We start from the raw sequence: 17,270 nt of genomic DNA, 5'->3' as shown, positions 1-17,270 counted from the left end.
CTGAGCCCTGCAATATAAACTTGTAACCAGGACCGGATTAACTCATAAACCAGGTAAACCATGGCTTAGGGCCCCAAGATCTGAGGGGGCCCCAGATATTGTTGACGCCTTTACCTTCCAGCTGTGTCTCTCTGCTGGCCGCTCTCCTTATCTGAGGCAGCGGAGAGTGACGGGAAGAGGGTCAGAGCAGGAGGTAAGACTCGTACTTCCCATTTCACGCCCCCCCCCCACCCCACCACTTTACCGAAGCTCTCCCTGCAAGGTACGGTTGATGACTGATGCTTATGTTTGAATCTGAATGAAGTGTGGATCGAATCATTTCAATGCCACTTCATAACAATTACACATGGTACTGAAATGCTTTCCTTGTTTTAATCCTTTGATTCTTTTTTTATTTTGATTTCTAGCAAAGAGAAACCAGCTTACGAGTAAGATATCAACTTAACTGTTTTGTTACCCCTCGTTTATTGTGGTAAAATATAAGATTTCACAGGCATGGGTCAATGTTAACTATCTCAACAGATGTATAATTTGAAGTACTCTTTGCCCCCTGGTATTGCAGAGTAGTGCTAACATTGTGATTGTAATTTCTTAGATAGCTCGGTCGGTTGGGCACCAAGCTTACGACCAGAACTGCCTGTTGTTTTTTGAGAGCGTTTAGTATCACTTGGAATAAAAATTGTGAGAGAATATTCTGGTGTTCTTTTTTTCACATTCAGAATCTCCTGGATCTCATGCCAGGTCTCACATGTTGATTCCACGACATTTACTAAATGACAGAACTCTTGTCATGTCCTCATTCTGGTCTGGACAAGTGCCCAGGTCATCTCCACACCCAACACCCATTTTCCTAACTGTTACAGTCCGTGATCTGCTGCAGCATAGTCTGCAGATCAACAGAGCTGAGGGTAGATTTCCTGACTTGAAGCATGAAGCTTTATAGGGTGCCAACTTCTCCTTTATAACAAAAAAGGGATTCTAATATACAAGTGAAGGTTGAAGGCCTCTCAACAAATAGACTATGTAGAATAAATAATTTACAATTGTAAGTGGAAGCTGAACTGTTCACAAATATTAAAATGACTAAATGATCAGTAGGTCATGTAATATTGGTCTCTGGCCCTTTTTAAAGAGAATAGAGGTTGCAGATGTATTCGTCGTTTTTATTGATGACCCTTGGGTCTGTAAACGGATGCAGAAATCATCAACGAGGTCTGTTTTTTTGTTTGTTGTTTAGGACAGATCAAGGTAGTGCTGCGTAAGTAGAACACAATATCAGGATATTAAACCGAAGCCCAGTCAGATTTGCTGCTTTAATCAAAATAGCATTATTTCTCTTAAGATATCTTCCTCTGTTGCAATTTTACTGATAGCATTTTGGACAAACTGACAATATATTGCCTGATACTATTTAGCGACGTGGCACCTGGCAATATTCAATGATATTTAGACAACAGAGAGAGTATGATGGGATCCAAGTGTGCATTATGTGTATTAACAGCCTGCGAGTGGATTTCCTTCATTTTTCTACAAAAAGAAACCACACTAAACTCTAATGGCAATACACTAGCTATATCCTCTATGCAGTGAATTAACTTACTGACTATTGTCACTGTAGGTAGCACGTGTGAGTGAGTTATAGGCTAGTGTCAGCAATGACAGTGTTGAAATGGGCTATATTAAAAAAATCTATCTTAGATAGAGTGTGATGTAGATCAAAGAGGTAAAATGAAGAGCTGGCGTTTTGATGTAAAACAAAGTATTATGTATAGCATGCTTCTCTTTGACAATACTGTCTTTAATTTGTAGCTCTCCTACTGAAGTAGAATCGACCAGGTAAGGCTTTATTTCTCCAATTGATTCATTGAGAAAATCCCCCGAATGGTCAATTTGGGAAGAAGTCATTTACCTGAAACTAAATGACTCCCTAAGGCAGTCAAACAAAGCACCAGGAGAGGAATGACTATCATCATCATCATCATCATGTAACACTGTTTAATAGAAAATACTGACAGGAAAGGAATGCTCATTGAGGATTAACATTAACACTGTAGCTGAGTCACCACGCACCAATCCTCCAGAGCTTTCTTCCACCATAGCCTTGCCTTGCTGGCTCTTGCCCTGCCTTCATGAACCTCAGCTATTCAATACCTTGAATAGCTTTTGGTTAACAACCTTATTTCCCTGCTTAGTGGCCACCACTAAATTTGTCAAGGACATTAGTTTAGAGGCACCATATATATCTATTGCCTTTAGACGAGTGAATTTGTTAATTGATCCTTGTAAAATTGCAATCGAAGAAATCTCTATGTTACTGAATATTTTAAGAAAATAATCTAATTTCAAACCACAACTAATAGATAATCCTGATGTAGAGTTTCACTCCTGTCTAACGATTCTGTCTTTATTCTACTTTTAGTACAGAACCACCACTTTCAGCCAGGTAAGAAATGTATATGTGAAACAACCATTCTGATGGGGGTCATAGAAACAGGAGTAGGCTACTCGGTACCTCGAGCCCATTCTGCTGTTCTATAAGATCATGGCTGATCTGTACCTCAAGTCCAATTACCCACTCTTGCCCTGTATCCCTTTATACCAGGTCCTGACTGGCACAGTGTGAGCATAATCGTGTTTGGTTGGATTCTACTTTGAATATAAATGAACAAATAATGAGATTGGGGGGAAAGGATAGACAAACACATCAAAGAGTTCAATTATGTAGATTAAACCGTATTCCCAACTATTTTTATATTTGCTTATGTATCACTCTTTGGTGTGACACATGTGGAAAGCTATCACCACATGCTTAAGCTTATCCAAACCAGAGAGAGTTCTACGTATGTAGGCAACTACCCTTGGAAATTTACCAGTTAAAATGAAGCAGATAAAATCATACAGTTTACCGTATCAACTGCTTACATTTGAATGACAGCACCTCCGTCAATGCAGCACTCCCCCAGCACTGTACTGGAGTGGCAGCCTGACCTGATGAGAGGCCTTTGTACTCAGAAGTGAGAGAGGTACTATCTGAGCCAGGTTGACACCCTTAATGATTCCAATGCTGCACTTGCCAGATTCCCCATCTCCTCCCTCCAGAAGCTGCAGACCACCCAGAACTCTGCAGTCCATGTCCTCTCCTGCAACAGGCTCACCAATGCCATCCTTGCACAGCTCCACTGGGTCCCCAGCCTCATGCAGTTCAAATTCACGCTCCTCATCCTTGCATTCAAATTCCTCCATGGCTTCACCACCCTCTGTAACATCCTGCAACCCTACTGATCCGGCCCCTCCCTCCATTGATCTGCCCCACTGATGCACGAGCTTTCAGCCATTCTCCCCTCGAAATGTTCTGAAACTCCATGCCAGAATCACTCTGCCCTCTGTCCGTCCTCTCCCTCCCCACGGTTAAAGCCCCTCTTTAATTCCTATCACGGCACCTGCACTTTCTATCTTCCTTCGGGTCCTCAGCTATCCTCCCCCACCGCACTCTCAATGTGAAGAGCTTTGAGACGTTCTCCTGACATGAAAGTGCTAGACATGTAAACTGTTTTGCTCACAAATTCAATTCTAATTATGCATTAATGGTCATTTCAAGTTCTGAACCACCGATGTCACCTAGAGTGAAGCAGCCTCCGAGGTAAGATATTCCTTGCTGATTATTTAAAAGCTATTGAGTCCATGAACACTGGCAGCTCTGTTTTTTTGGATTTTAATATGATCAACACAAATACAGTGCTCAATTTTCCATGCTAGTTTTGTGTTTTAATGTTTATTTCAATTCATTTTACAGGGCTTCTGAACCTCTTACCAGGTAAGATACAATATAATTTACATTTATACAGCGCCTTTCACATTGGAAGATCATTTCAAAGTGCTTAATATTGATGGTTGGCTAGTAGGGTTCAAGAGGTGATCTAGGTTTAAAGCATCCTTAGGATGGGATGTTAAACCAATGTCCTGTCTCTCACTTCAGGCGTCCACCTGAAGATCTCTGCATTTTTAGCAATCCATATTATAAATGACACCAATATCATAAAGTGTATTCTAAGCTAATTATCTTATTTCTTTTTAAAGTCCTTCATATCTCATGGATTCAGAATACTTCGGGTAAGATATTCCACGCTCTTTCTATTTCAGGGCTGCTAAATACTTAGTTCACAGGACTTGCCAGGGTTCTGTTGGACTGTCTAAGGTTCAGTTAGATCAATACTCATTCTTAAGCTTCTGACTGAAATGTGAGATTGTGATTTGTGGCACATGAACATCCATAGGTTGTGGAATGTGCATCGGGCTTACCTACTTCCGGAGTTTATTAGGTGCAGGTTGGCAAGAGACAATGTCTTTGGGACCCCTGAGTGTGTGTCGGGGTAACTGCTGGAGTCTAACCAGCTAAAACTGCAACTGTCTGGCAAGCTTTCCCACTGTTTGTCCAGCTCGGACCACCCTACCCACGGAGAAAAAAGGGCATAAAAATATACAATGAGAACGGAGAGCATCGTTTGAGCAGAGAAAGAATGGCTGGCATGGTGTGGGGCCTTCCTTGTGTGTCTATTATACAGAGAGACTAATGCTTATCTGAGCTGTTCAGCTGGACCTGGGGCCGCTCTGCTATTGAACTGTATTTGCAGCATTTTCGTTCGTGGGGTTTCCAAAAATATACAAAGATGTACAAACCAAGCGCTATTTTCCAGATTATAGTACGATCAACACAAATATTGCAATTTCTCCCACTAATCCTGTGTTTTAATGTTTATTTAAAGTTCATTTCGCAACATTCCTGATGAAACTGGGTAAGATACAACACAATAACGTTTACATTTTGTAATGCCTTTCACATCGGGAGAAGCGCTTAACACTGCTGGCTAGGCACCATGCCTGGGAGTGGGAGCCAAGGGGGTGGGGAGGGGAAACATGAACGAAAGCGCGGTCAACGAGCCAGATATTGAACGAGGTGATGGAGTAAGTGAGTCAGAGGAACTCCGGGATGGCTTTCCAGAGTACGGAGGCAGAATGTCTTGAAAGCCCAGCCGCTGATTGATTGACGATGACCGAAAGCACAATCAAAGAGGTATGTCCTGAAGATATTCCATTGCTACTTTATTTCCAGCCCTGCTGAGGACTCAGGGCCTGTTTCACCCTATGTAACTTTATATAATGTCTCACCCTAAGGATGGCAGCTCCAACAATACAGCACTATTCCAAGCACTCCTTTGTAGTGTCTGCCTAGACTAGGAGTAAAAAGTCCTCAGGTGGATCTCGAACCTACAACTTTGTGACTCAGAGGCGAGAGTGCTACTAACTGAGCCAGGCTGATACTTATATGTGTTACATTTTACTGGGGTGTCATACTATAAAGATGCAACAAAAAGATCTCTGATGTTATAGCGATCCATATTATGAATAAGAGCAATATCGCAAATTCTATCCTGCACTAATTGTTATTTTTCTCCAAGTGCTTCATATTACATGGGTCAGGATGCATCAGTATTCTCTCGGTAAGATAATCCATGTCTTTTATTTTAGGGTTACCAAATACCTGAAATTATTGACCTGCCAGGGCTGTGCTGCTCCCTCTACGGTTGTTAGATCATAGACAAATTTTAGCTTCTGACTAGGGAGACGGTGGAAGGAGAAAATGTTGTTTGTTTCAAGAACAAATTATATAGATTTCTGCTAGAAAATAATATCTCAGGATACAGTATATAATTTGGAACAACACATGTCAAGTGACTGCCAGGATGGTGGAAGGTCTTCTTGAAATGTTGGATTGTGATATGTGGCACATGTGATTTCATGATGTGGGTGGGGGGGGGGGGGGGCTGGCATTGGCTGGCATCTTCAATGCCACTGTGTGTCATGCCAACTGGAATTTCATCTCCCAAGAGAGACTGAGCCCTGCCAAATGTTCATTATGATATATGCGTGCCTCCCCATATCATAGAGGCCTTCACTTTGACAGAAAGAGAGAGGTTCAGAATTGATATAAGCTCCGGAATCTATTGTGGGTAAGAGTAGAACTTGCACTGTGGGAGCAGAAAAGGGCCATTTGTGTGGATTAGCACTATATAGTTTTGAAGGCAAGGGAGCACTATGTGCCCATTGAAGGTGGAGGCAAGAAACATGAGCGTATGTCTGTTTTTATTCTAGCTCTCCAGATGTACACAATGTTGACCCCTCAGACTTGTAAGCTCTACTTATCTACTCATCCATTATTCCTTCTGGAGAAGTTTAAATGTGGATACTTATATGGGAACAGACCTTCATCTCTCTTGATTGCTTCATGTATTATTATAATAATAATAATATTCCTTATATTTGAGTATCTCTTCAGTTTGCCCACTCCCTTAATGTTGAATTTGTAACCAATAGAAAATGAAACAGAAATCTACAGCCCAAGAGGCCATTTGGCCCACTAAGATTATGCCGACAGACAGAGTAAGGAGATCAATTTAATCCCATCGCCTCGCCCTATCCCTATACTCCTTCAAGTTTGCAAATGTTGACACTTGCACTTCCCTAAATTCAAGTAATTTATGGATATACACACATATATATGTACAGTGCAAGACATTCCATTCAACAACAACTTGCATTTATATAGCATCCTTCAAGTGGGGTAGGAACAGAGATAATGTACATTGCAATATTTAATATTGTTATTAATGCATAGCAAGAAACTGTTCTGTGAATGTTTATAACTAAAAAAGTTACTTTATGGATGTAAACAATGTCAAGAAGAAAGTCATAATTAATACAATTAAAGTTTCTTTCTTTGTCAAGGGCACAGGCACCGGTTAATATTTTAAAGTAAGTTCAACAAATACTCTCTTTTCTCTTACCGCAGTATATCTGAGAGTAATTAAGTTGGTGCATATTGTATTCAATTTAGTAATGTATTCATTCGATTCAGCCAGTAATACGATTACTCCTATTCTGGAGGTCCTCATTTTTTGATGGGCTAGATATCTAAAGACATTAGCTGCCCTCTAACAGCTTGATTAGCTTGCAAACAGGCAAGCAGCCCCTGCTTAATCTCCGCACCTCCAACTGGTGGAACCATTGCTCAATAGGAAGGAACCTATGCCCGAGCTGCGGACAGGAAGATAGTGTCATAGAATTGTACAGCACAGAAGGAGGCCATTCTGCCCATCGTGCCAGTGTCGGTTCTTTGAAAGAGCTACCCAAATTAATCCCACTCCCCCGTTCTTTCCCCATAGCCTTGCAAATTTGTTCTCCCCACATATCTATCCACTTCTCTCTTGAAAGTTGTTATCGAATCTGCTTCCACCACCCTTTCAGGCAGTGCATTCCTAATCCGAACAACTCGCTGTATGAAGATGACAGCAATTCTCTCATGCATTTCATGCTAAGCTGTGTTGCCCATTGGGAATGATTGAAAGCAAATTAGTACAACAACGTTAAATGCAATATCCTAAATGCTGATACAATGTTTTTAAAAATGTTTTTTTTTAGAATTGGACAAGCTAAACTAAAAACACCAAAAAGGAGGTATGATATTCCATCGTTTTTCTTTTATTTATTGCTTTTACATATTATATTCTAGCCGTCACTATCCCCATATTGTTATGGTCATTGAGCTTCAGTCAACTCGACTGTAAACCTACCTGTAATTATTCAACAAAGCTTCCGTGACTGGATTATATTCCATTGGATGCATCATACACTCTTAATTGAAGCTGACAACAATGTCACAATGTAGATTGAGAACTAAACAACAACAAATTACATTTGTAGAGGGCCTTTTATATCAGGAGGATGTCCCACCATCTACTAAGCAGTGTTTACAGTACAATTTACATTTACATAGCACGTTTTAAGTTGCCCCCCCACCCCCAACCCTGCCATTGTGAAACCTGTGTCAGTTTTAAGTGTGAATGATGGCCTGGGGGAATAAATCTCAGTTGCAAAATGTTTAACATTTTTAGTGCCATTAAATACATGCAGATGAGCACCAATACATTACGAACACTACATTTCTGTTTGGCACTATACTGATATTGCTACACTTTCAGATCTGTATAGTTTGCAATTGTACATTTATTTTTCTTCTTTCTCATTCGACTCAAGTCTGTTTTACTTTCCAAATGTTTCCATGTTATACATTTATTGTTTATTTTACAATTCATTCTCCTAGGAAGTCTTCTAAATTAGTAGTACCCGTGGGATCAAAAAGGTAAGACACTTCCGGTTTCCTTAGTTTATTGTTTATTCTTTTATGCCATCCAATTTAAATGTTTGATATTCCCTGTTCATTGTTCTGTTCCCGCACACCTTTTACCAATCAGTTTATCTACATGAGGACAGGACAGTGGTCAGGGAGGGTGTGGGAGGATGGGGGAAGAGGAACACTAACAGCTTTCAATAGGGGCCAATACAGCCTGTAAAGGAACTTGGAATTGGTCTTTTAAAATAACGGCTTCTGAAATGGTCAAACAGCAATCATAGCCTGTGTTAGAATCATAATAGATGTTGCGAACACCTGGAAGATCATAGCATTGTAGAGGATACCAATGAGAGGAATGAGTTAATTTATGAATACTAATTAGATGAGCTTTAATCTTGAGAGAAAAAATCTCGTAGGAGATCTTATCGAATTGAAAAAAAACTTTAAATGGGATTGAAAGAGTAAACCAAGAGCAATACGTTAGGATGCTCCAAGATAAGATAAGAGGACATAGGTTTAAAGTTGTAAAGGTCAACTTCAGGACAGACACTGTCCTCAAATATCTATCTATTGGATCGATATTTGTTAGATCAGGGTATAAAAGCATACGGGACAAAGGCGGGTAATTGGACTTGAGGTACAGATCAATCATGATCTGATAGAATGGCGGAACAGGCTGATCGGACTACTCCTCTTTCTATGTGTCTATGACAACCAGGACGTTTTTCTTTACCCAGAGGGTAATTACTGATTGGAAAACGTTGCCAGGGAGGATGTTTGACGCCAGGACATTGGTCCCTTTTTTTAAAAAAAACAGCATGATGCTGGGAAGTGAGGACAGTATGGTGGGCTGGGTGTTCTGAAGGGATGAGATTAGAGGCCACTGACCTGTCGCTGGTCCAGTGGCAGGAAGCGTGGGCCGACAGGAAACTTAGAGGACGACATGACTCGTACTCCACCAGCTTAATAATAATAATATAATAATAATCCTTGCATTTGATATAGCGCTTTTCACGTCGGGAGGACGTCCCAAAGCGCTTCACAGAACACACTGTAAAGTGAATTGACTGTATATTTGTGGGCGAACGCAGAAGCCAATTGCGCACAGCAATGTCCCACAAACAGTCGTGGATTGAAAATGACCAATTTATTATTGTTTTGTTTTTTTTGGAGGGATTATTATTAGGCTCTGTGTGTAGTAAGGAAACTTGCCCAAGGTTTCGCCCTCTGCCTGGAATTGAACTCGGGTCTCTCACTTGCAAAGCGAGTGCTCTAGCCACTGAGCTACAGGACTCCACAAAGACTCCACAAAGCTTCCACAAGACCAAGTATTGAACTACAAACTCTTCCCAAGAGGATATCAGGATAATAATAATCCTTGCGACGTCTCAAAGTGCTTCACAGACTATATTGTAAAGTGGATTGACTGTATGTTGTGGGCAAAATTGTAGAAATTGAAACCATCAAGGACTGATTTTGTACTTTTAGTTTCATCCTATCTTAATTATAATTTTTATTTGCAGTAGTATACGCACACGTTATTCAAATTCTCCATTCATGTAAGTTAGATTATTTTTCTTTCCTATATTGTTCCATTAATCCTTTATTTCCCCTTGCCATGTTTTATTCTTAAACTCCTTCTCCTATGCCAGAGTGCGAGCTAAGTGTAAATGAAGGCAAAAACATAAAACCAGTGATATTAAAAATGTGTTTGTCACCATATTCCAACTTAAAACAATGTTTTTTTTCCAGTAAAATGGCCAGAAGTCGTACTAGAATACCTTCAAGGTAACCTTTATTAAGTTGACTGTATAAACCTGCCCTGCCCAGGTTACTAATGGGGAAATTTTAAAGGCATTGTGTTTTGGATGTTTTGTGTGCTGCTGGTGGATTAGGTGGTAAAAGCACAGTCCACAATCATGCAAACATGACATATGCCCTCCTCACTGGTCTCTGTAGCTCTATCATCCACAATCTCCAGCTCATCCAGAATCCATCTGCCTTTTGTTTAAACACGCCCCTGAAAATGACTGAGGTAAAGAAAACTGTTTCTTACTGGTTCAGGTGATACGTTATGATTATCATGGCTGAGCTTTGATAAGACAGTCTAACTTACTGTCACGCTGCAGTGCTCAGGAACGTGGTACTTGAAACTTATTATATCGTGGCAGTCGAAATCCATAATATCCCAAACTGCTCTTATAACAATATATGACAGCCAGTTTCAATTTGCATCAGAGCAGTTGGCTGGCTTACTCCATGTGCGGCAGCCTGATCCTGTGCTCAAAGAATAGCCGACTTCTGTGATATTTGGTCATTGCCAAGGTCGCTTTCTGTATTTGCACATCGGCAGCAACCTAATGATCTGGAAGTTGATCATTTTGGGCCAGCTGAGCACATGCATAGGTAATGGGGATCATCCTGCAGCTCCATGATAACCAAATTTGCACCGTGCTGTACAGAAACACATTATAATAATAATAATAATCCTTGCATTTGATCTAGCGCTTTTCACGTCGGGAGGACGTCCCAAAGCGCTTCACAGAACACACTGTAAAGTGAATTGACTGTATATTTGTGGGCGAACGCGGCAGCCAATTGCGCACAGCAATGTCCCACAAACAGTCGTAGATTGAAAATGACCAATTTAATTAATGTTTTTGGTTTTTGGAGGGATTATTCGAACAAGACTGCAACTATACTTAATAAAACTTAAGATAGTCTTAATACTCTTAATCAGGTAGTGTGGTCCAAACTTTTACAAATGTAGAAACCTTTCCTTCATCTTTCAGTCAGCAATAAAGTGTCTCACATGAACTACAGTCTGAATTGCCAGTGTGATAGCTAAGAGCAAATATAGGCAAACATGAAAAAAAAATGTTTTGAAAATTTGCATAACTTTTTTTCTTTTTTATTTCTAGTTATGCACAAGGAACTTCTTCAATTCTTCCAACTGGGTAACCTAACCTATTGTAGCAAGTACTGGGGTATTAAGCCATCATTAAGATTATTCAGACTAGACTTCAGGCACATTTGCCCGAAATGCAGTGTGTTCTTTCAGCTCTGGAGGAATCACATTACTTACCTGACCCTGTGAGGTGTTAGTCCCAGATTTAACCATCTAAAAAAAGGGCATCTTGCCACTGAAAACACTGGTCAGCAAGCTTCCTGCTGTCAGTCCAGCTAGGACCACCGGGCTCATTAGAGTGGGAAGTGGGAAGAATCCTAGCTTCAGGGAAGAATATTTTGATATGCCAAAAGCAGCATCAACAAGGGAACAATTCAGGGAATAGAAAGTTATGGGAGGGAGTAAGGAGCGAGTGGAAACTCATGTAAACATTGACCTGGACTAGATGGGCCGAATAGCCAGTTTCTATGCTGTACATCTATGTAAATCTATGTAGAACAAAAGTACACATGTTCAGGATTATAAAGGGTAACTTCAGGACAGGCATTAGGAAATATTTCTTTACTTAGAGGGAAATTAACAAATTGAAAACTGGGAAGGGTTGTTGAAGTCAGGATGCTTGCCCATTTAACAAAGGACTTGATGCTGTAACAGGAAGATGGTAGGGTGGATATTCTGAAGGGATGTGATCAAATAGGAGCATTATTCAAATCTCTCTTTTAATCTCCAAACAACTGAAATCTTTCATTGAAAACTCACAGCAACCATATGTTAAGGGCACAGCACGTATCAGGAAGTTGATTCTTACTCATCTAGTATCTTAAAATAACATCATTTAAAGAAGTTCACATGTTCTGTAGAGTTGCCCTTCAGGGGAAATTATACAGAAATTATAACATAGTTGTCACGGCTCAATGACTTAGCGACTGTGTTATGAGAGGTCTGAAACAGTTATGACTTCTGGATTGTCAGTTCATAGTTATTTCCTTCGCAAAGTGATGTCAATGTGTGTCAGCCTTGCTCAGATGGTAGCACTCTCGCCTCTGTGTCAGAAGGTTGTGGTAGTTCCAGTCTAAGGTGACACTCCAATGCAGTGCTGGGGATATGCTGTATTGCTGAAGGTGCCGTCCTTCAGATGAGACGTTAAATGAAAGCCACATCTGCCCATTCAGGTGGATGTTGAAGATCCCATGGTCCTGGTTGAAAAGAGCAGAGACACTATTTCCTAGTGTCCTGATCAACAATCCAGTATACAGTATATCCAGTATGTTTACAGTAGCGCTTTGGCACATACTCCCGTCGTGAAAGGCACTATACAAATGTAATTTCTTGTTGTTGTTTGTTGTTGTTGAATAGTTTAAAGTAGAAATTAAAACCAGTGATATTTTAAAAAGTGCATATCCACCATCATTCATAACAATGGTTTTTATTTTTAGTCTTACACCTAGCAGAAGACAGCCTTCAAATCTTCCAAGCGATTAATCTAGTCTATTGCCGGGTGTATTGTGATAAAAATAATAGGACGAACTGGCAGAGGATAGTTTTTAGGAATGCTGGATTAAAGTGGTGGGAGATATTAGCTGTTGTGTCTCAAGGGTCTGTGCTGGACTCCTGTTTGTATTATATAAATATCCTAACTCATAGAGTCTAGGATGGGTTGACCGCAGCTAGGTGGCGTCTCGCAAGAGGAAAGAGCAATATTTACCACAGTTTAAACATTAAAGTTTATATTTTTATTGTGAAATGCATGAAATACTTCACGAATCTGGCTATGTTTTCAACTGGATTCAATAACAACGCAGTTCTATCGCCCAAATCAAATTGGCCTGTCCTGTAGGTGTATGTGTTTGTATATATATATATAATATATATATGTGTGCGTATATGTAGATAATATATATAGATATATATATATAAACAAAGTATTGACTTTGTTTTCTGTATCTGTAATCAGCAATAAAGTATTTTGCATAAACTGTGGTTGGAATTACCAGTGCAGTAGCTGAGAGTAGAAATTAAAACCAGAGGTGTTTTAAAACATCAACGTCATGCCGTCTCATTACAATGTTTTTCATATTTGGACCTGGCATGAGACGTCCTTCAAGTTACCTGCCCGCTTAAGCAATATTATCTGTACTCTGCAACCTCTATCTTTGCAGCCTCCTGCCTCTTTGTGAAGCAAGATCTTTTGTTTCTCATTGCTCTGTTATGATTTTCCAGTTTAATTCTCATTGCTTAAACACTCCCGATTAAAGATTAAGGGTTAAGAGGTAGTGTTGTTGAAACAAGATCTTTGTCATAACTGCTTGTGTGATAGATGAGAGCAAACGTGAGTGAAAAGTATCATCAGTGATATTAGAAAGTGTTTGTCTATTCATCAATCTGTCTGATAATGCTGCTTTCTATTTCTAGACGAACATCTAGGCCATCTATAAGTGGTGCTCCCAGGTAAGCCAGCGGTTATTGGGTTAAAAATAATTGGATAGCATGTTGTTAAACGAAACTGAAATCTTTAATCAAAAGCTCACACCTTTCACTTGGGATGTGCATCGCCAACTGGCTCCCATACTCAGACAAACAACAATAACTTGCATTTATTTATATAGCAACATTCATGCAGGTAGCTATAAGGGAAGTTCCCCCCTAACCTAAATCAATTCATATCCTCGATTGCAAGTTAAGAATTTGTTAATCTCATCCTTCTGTGCTACAAGATTATATGATTTCTGGAGACATGGTTCCCAGTTTGCTTTCCACTCAGATCTCGAGAGAATCAGATAAAACTCAGTTCCTGTTGAGCTAGGACTTTGAGTAGATCAGTTAACTTTGTGGCCAGTTAGTGCATGAAAAGAGACAGTCAGACAAGTATCTGCAGTGATAATTGAAAGGGTTTGTCTATCATGGCTCTGTATGATAATGATTCTTTTTATTTCTATTCGCACCCCAAGGAGATCTGTCAGTGTTGCACCCGGGTAAGACAGAATTTTTGGGGTATTGGGATAAAATTAACTGGACGATGTTCTTAAGCCAATCTGAAATCTTTAGTCAAAAATTTGCACTTCTCACTTGGGATATACAACACTAAACTGCTCTTTAATCCAACTAAATTATCACCACAAAAGAAGCTCCTTATGTAGGAGATCTTCCCCAGCCCAAGCCAAGCCAAGAGTCTATTGAATAAGTATCGCCAGTAATATTTGAAAGTGTTTCTCTTTCATCACTCTGTATGATAATGATGCTTTCTATTTCTAGAGAAACGCCCAGGAAATCTATGCGTGCTGGTCCCAGGTAAGCCAGCAGGTATTGGGATACAAATAATTAGATGACATGTTCTTCAACCAAACTGAAATCTTCAGTCAAAAGGTCACACCATTCACTTGGGATGTGTGTCGCCAACCGGCTCCCATACTCAGAGAAACAACAATAACTTGCATTTCTATAGCACCCTTCAGGGAGATAGCGTCTCGAAGCGCACCAAGGGAGTTGTCCTCAACCTAAATCAATTCTTATCCTCAACCTTCCTGTGGAGCCCTGTAGCTCAGTGGTTAGAGCACTCGCCTTGCAAGTGAGAGACCTGGGTTCTATTCCCGGCAGGACGAAATATTGGCCAAGTTTCCTTACTCCACAGGCCACTGTTTACCTAGTAGTAAGTAGGAACCCGGTTGTTAGTCGATTGGTGGATCTCTATTCCAGGGATAACAGTCCCTAAAAATAAAAATTATTAATAATTTGGTAACTCAATCGATGACTGTTTGTGGGACACTGCAGTGCGCAATTGGCTGCCGCGTTTCGCCCACAAATATAGTTAATTCACTTTACAGTACATTCTGTGAAGCGTTTGAGACGTCTAGAAGACGTGATCAGGCACTATATCAAATGGAAGGATTATTATTATTGTCCTGGAATGTCTGGAATTTGAATTGTGGGAGAAATGCTGGTGTCAGAAAAATGCATCTTTATGGCGACCTCTCAATTTCCAGTTCACGTTCCACCAGGCCCTCGAGAGAATCAGAGCAGACAATAATAATATTAACAATTAAAATACTTGCATTTGATATAGCGTCTTATCACATTGTTGAAACGTCTCAAAGCGCTTCACAGTATATATTATACAGTGGATTGACTTTATTTACAGACAAACTGATTTCTTGTTGAGCCAGAACTTTGAGTGAATCAGCTGACTTTGAGGACAGTTGGAATATGAAAAAAGTCTATTGATCAAGTATCAAACATGACAATTGAAAGTACTTGTCTATCACCACTCTGTCTGATAATGATGCTTCTTATTTCTCTTTGCACCTCAAGGAGATCTGTCAGTGCTGCTCCCGGGTAAGCCAGCATTTTTGGGGGTATTGGGATATAATTAACTGGACAATGTTGTTTAGCCAAACTGAAATCTTTAATCAAAAACTCGCACCTCTCACTTGTGATGTACAACACCAACCTGCTCTTTACTCCGACTAAATTACCACCACAAACAAAGCCCTTATAAAGGAGATCTTCCCCAGCCCAAGCCAATCATTGAAAAGAGTCTGTTGAATAAGCATCGCCAGTAATATTTGAAAGTGTTTCTCTTATCATCACTCTGTCTGATAATGATGCTTTCTATTTCTAGAGAAACGCCCAGGAAATCTATGCGTGCTGGTCCCAGGTAAGCCAGCAGGTATTGGGATACAAATAATTGGATGACATGTTCTTCAACCAAACTGAAATCTTCAGTCAAAAGGTCACACCATTCACTTGGGATGTGTGTTGCCAACCGACTCCCATACTCAGACAAACAACAAATATACAATCAATTCACTTTACAGTATATTCTCTGGACGTTCTCTAAGCGCTTTGAGACATCTAGAAGACGTGATCAGGCGCTATATCAAATGAAAGAATTATTATTTATAATTATTATCGTCCAGGAATGTCTGGACATTGCATTGTGGGAGAAATGCTTTGTTACCATCAGTTGATGCTGGTGTCAGATGTCAGAAAGATGCATCTTTATGGAGACACTTTATATATAGACTTTCCACCATTCCCTTAAGAGAATCAGACAATAATAATAACAATTATAATCACTAAAATACTTGCGTTTGATATAGCGCCTTATCACATCATTGAGACGTCTCAAAGCGTTTCACAATATATATTATACAGTGGATTCCATTTATTTATAGACAAACTGATTTCCTGTTGAGCCAGAACTTTGAGTGAATCAGCTGACCTTGTGGCCAAATGGAGCAAGAAAATAGTCTTTTGAACAAATATCAACTATGATAATTGAAAGTATTTGTCTATCACCACTATGTCTGATAATGATGCTTTTTATTTCTATTCGCACCCCAAGGCCATCAGTCAGTACCGCACCCGGGTAAGCCAGCATTTTTGGGTATTGGGATAAAATTACCGGGATGAGGTTGTTTAGTCAAACTGAAATCTTTAATCAAGAACTTGCACCTCTCACTTGTGATGTACAACACTAACCTGCTCTTTACTCCGACTAAATTACCGCCACAAACAAAGCCCTTGTAAAGGAGATCTTCCCCAGCCCAAGCCAATCATTGAAAAGAGTCTATTGAATAAGCATCGCCAGTAATATTTGAAAGTGTTTCTCTGTCATCACTCTGTCTGATAATGGTGCTTTCTATTTCTAGAGAAACGCCCAGGAAATCTATGCGTGCTGGTCCCAGGTAGGTATTGGGATACAAATAATGGGATGACATGTTCTTCAACCAACCTGAAATCTTCAGTCAAAAGGTCACACCATTCACTTGGGATGTGTGTCGCCAACCGGGTCCCATTATCAGACAAACAACAATAACTTGGATTTCTATAGCACCCTTCAGGGAGAGAGGTCTCAGAGGGCAATAAGGAAGTTGTCCCCATCACAAATCAATTGTTATCCTCAACCTTACCGTGGAATCCTGCAGCTCAGAGCACTCGCCTCACAAGCGGGAGACCTGGGTTGCATTCCTGGCAGGGTGAAATGTTGGCCAAGTTTCCTTGCTCCACACACCGCTGTTTATGTAGCAGTAAGTAGGAACCCGGTTGTTAGTCAATTAGCGGATCGGTTTTCTGGGGATAATAATTCCTAAAAGTAAAAAAACAATAATAATTTTGTCACTCAATCCACGACTGTTTGTGGGACATTACTGTGCACAATTGGCTGCAGTGTTTTGC

General features: G+C 40.1%; 1 protein-coding gene across 1 annotated transcript in view; it reads left to right on the top strand.

Moving 5' to 3' along the window:
- The window catches only part of LOC103183096 (proteoglycan 4-like), an 84,324-nt gene that overhangs the window by 45,602 nt on the left and 21,452 nt on the right, over positions 1–17,270 (top strand). The window contains exons 36-55 of the mRNA XM_042337410.1: positions 408–428; positions 1,810–1,836; positions 2,420–2,443; positions 3,599–3,640; positions 3,794–3,814; positions 4,078–4,110; positions 4,764–4,793; positions 5,457–5,498; positions 6,151–6,186; positions 6,784–6,810; positions 7,477–7,512; positions 8,159–8,197; positions 10,542–10,594; positions 11,110–11,175; positions 14,045–14,068; positions 14,349–14,384; positions 15,402–15,425; positions 15,712–15,747; positions 16,438–16,461; positions 16,745–16,780. Of these exons, the coding sequence (XP_042193344.1) occupies positions 408–428; positions 1,810–1,836; positions 2,420–2,443; positions 3,599–3,640; positions 3,794–3,814; positions 4,078–4,110; positions 4,764–4,793; positions 5,457–5,498; positions 6,151–6,186; positions 6,784–6,810; positions 7,477–7,512; positions 8,159–8,197; positions 10,542–10,594; positions 11,110–11,175; positions 14,045–14,068; positions 14,349–14,384; positions 15,402–15,425; positions 15,712–15,747; positions 16,438–16,461; positions 16,745–16,780 (677 nt within the window). The remainder of the gene's footprint in view (positions 1–407; positions 429–1,809; positions 1,837–2,419; positions 2,444–3,598; positions 3,641–3,793; positions 3,815–4,077; positions 4,111–4,763; positions 4,794–5,456; positions 5,499–6,150; positions 6,187–6,783; positions 6,811–7,476; positions 7,513–8,158; positions 8,198–10,541; positions 10,595–11,109; positions 11,176–14,044; positions 14,069–14,348; positions 14,385–15,401; positions 15,426–15,711; positions 15,748–16,437; positions 16,462–16,744; positions 16,781–17,270) is intronic.

The sequence above is a fragment of the Callorhinchus milii genome, unplaced genomic scaffold (genome assembly GCF_018977255.1).
Source record: "Callorhinchus milii isolate IMCB2004 unplaced genomic scaffold, IMCB_Cmil_1.0 Scaffold8, whole genome shotgun sequence".
NCBI lineage: Eukaryota > Metazoa > Chordata > Chondrichthyes > Chimaeriformes > Callorhinchidae > Callorhinchus > Callorhinchus milii.
Note: the sequence above shows the minus strand (reverse complement) of the source record. Positions and strands in the feature narration are given on the sequence as shown.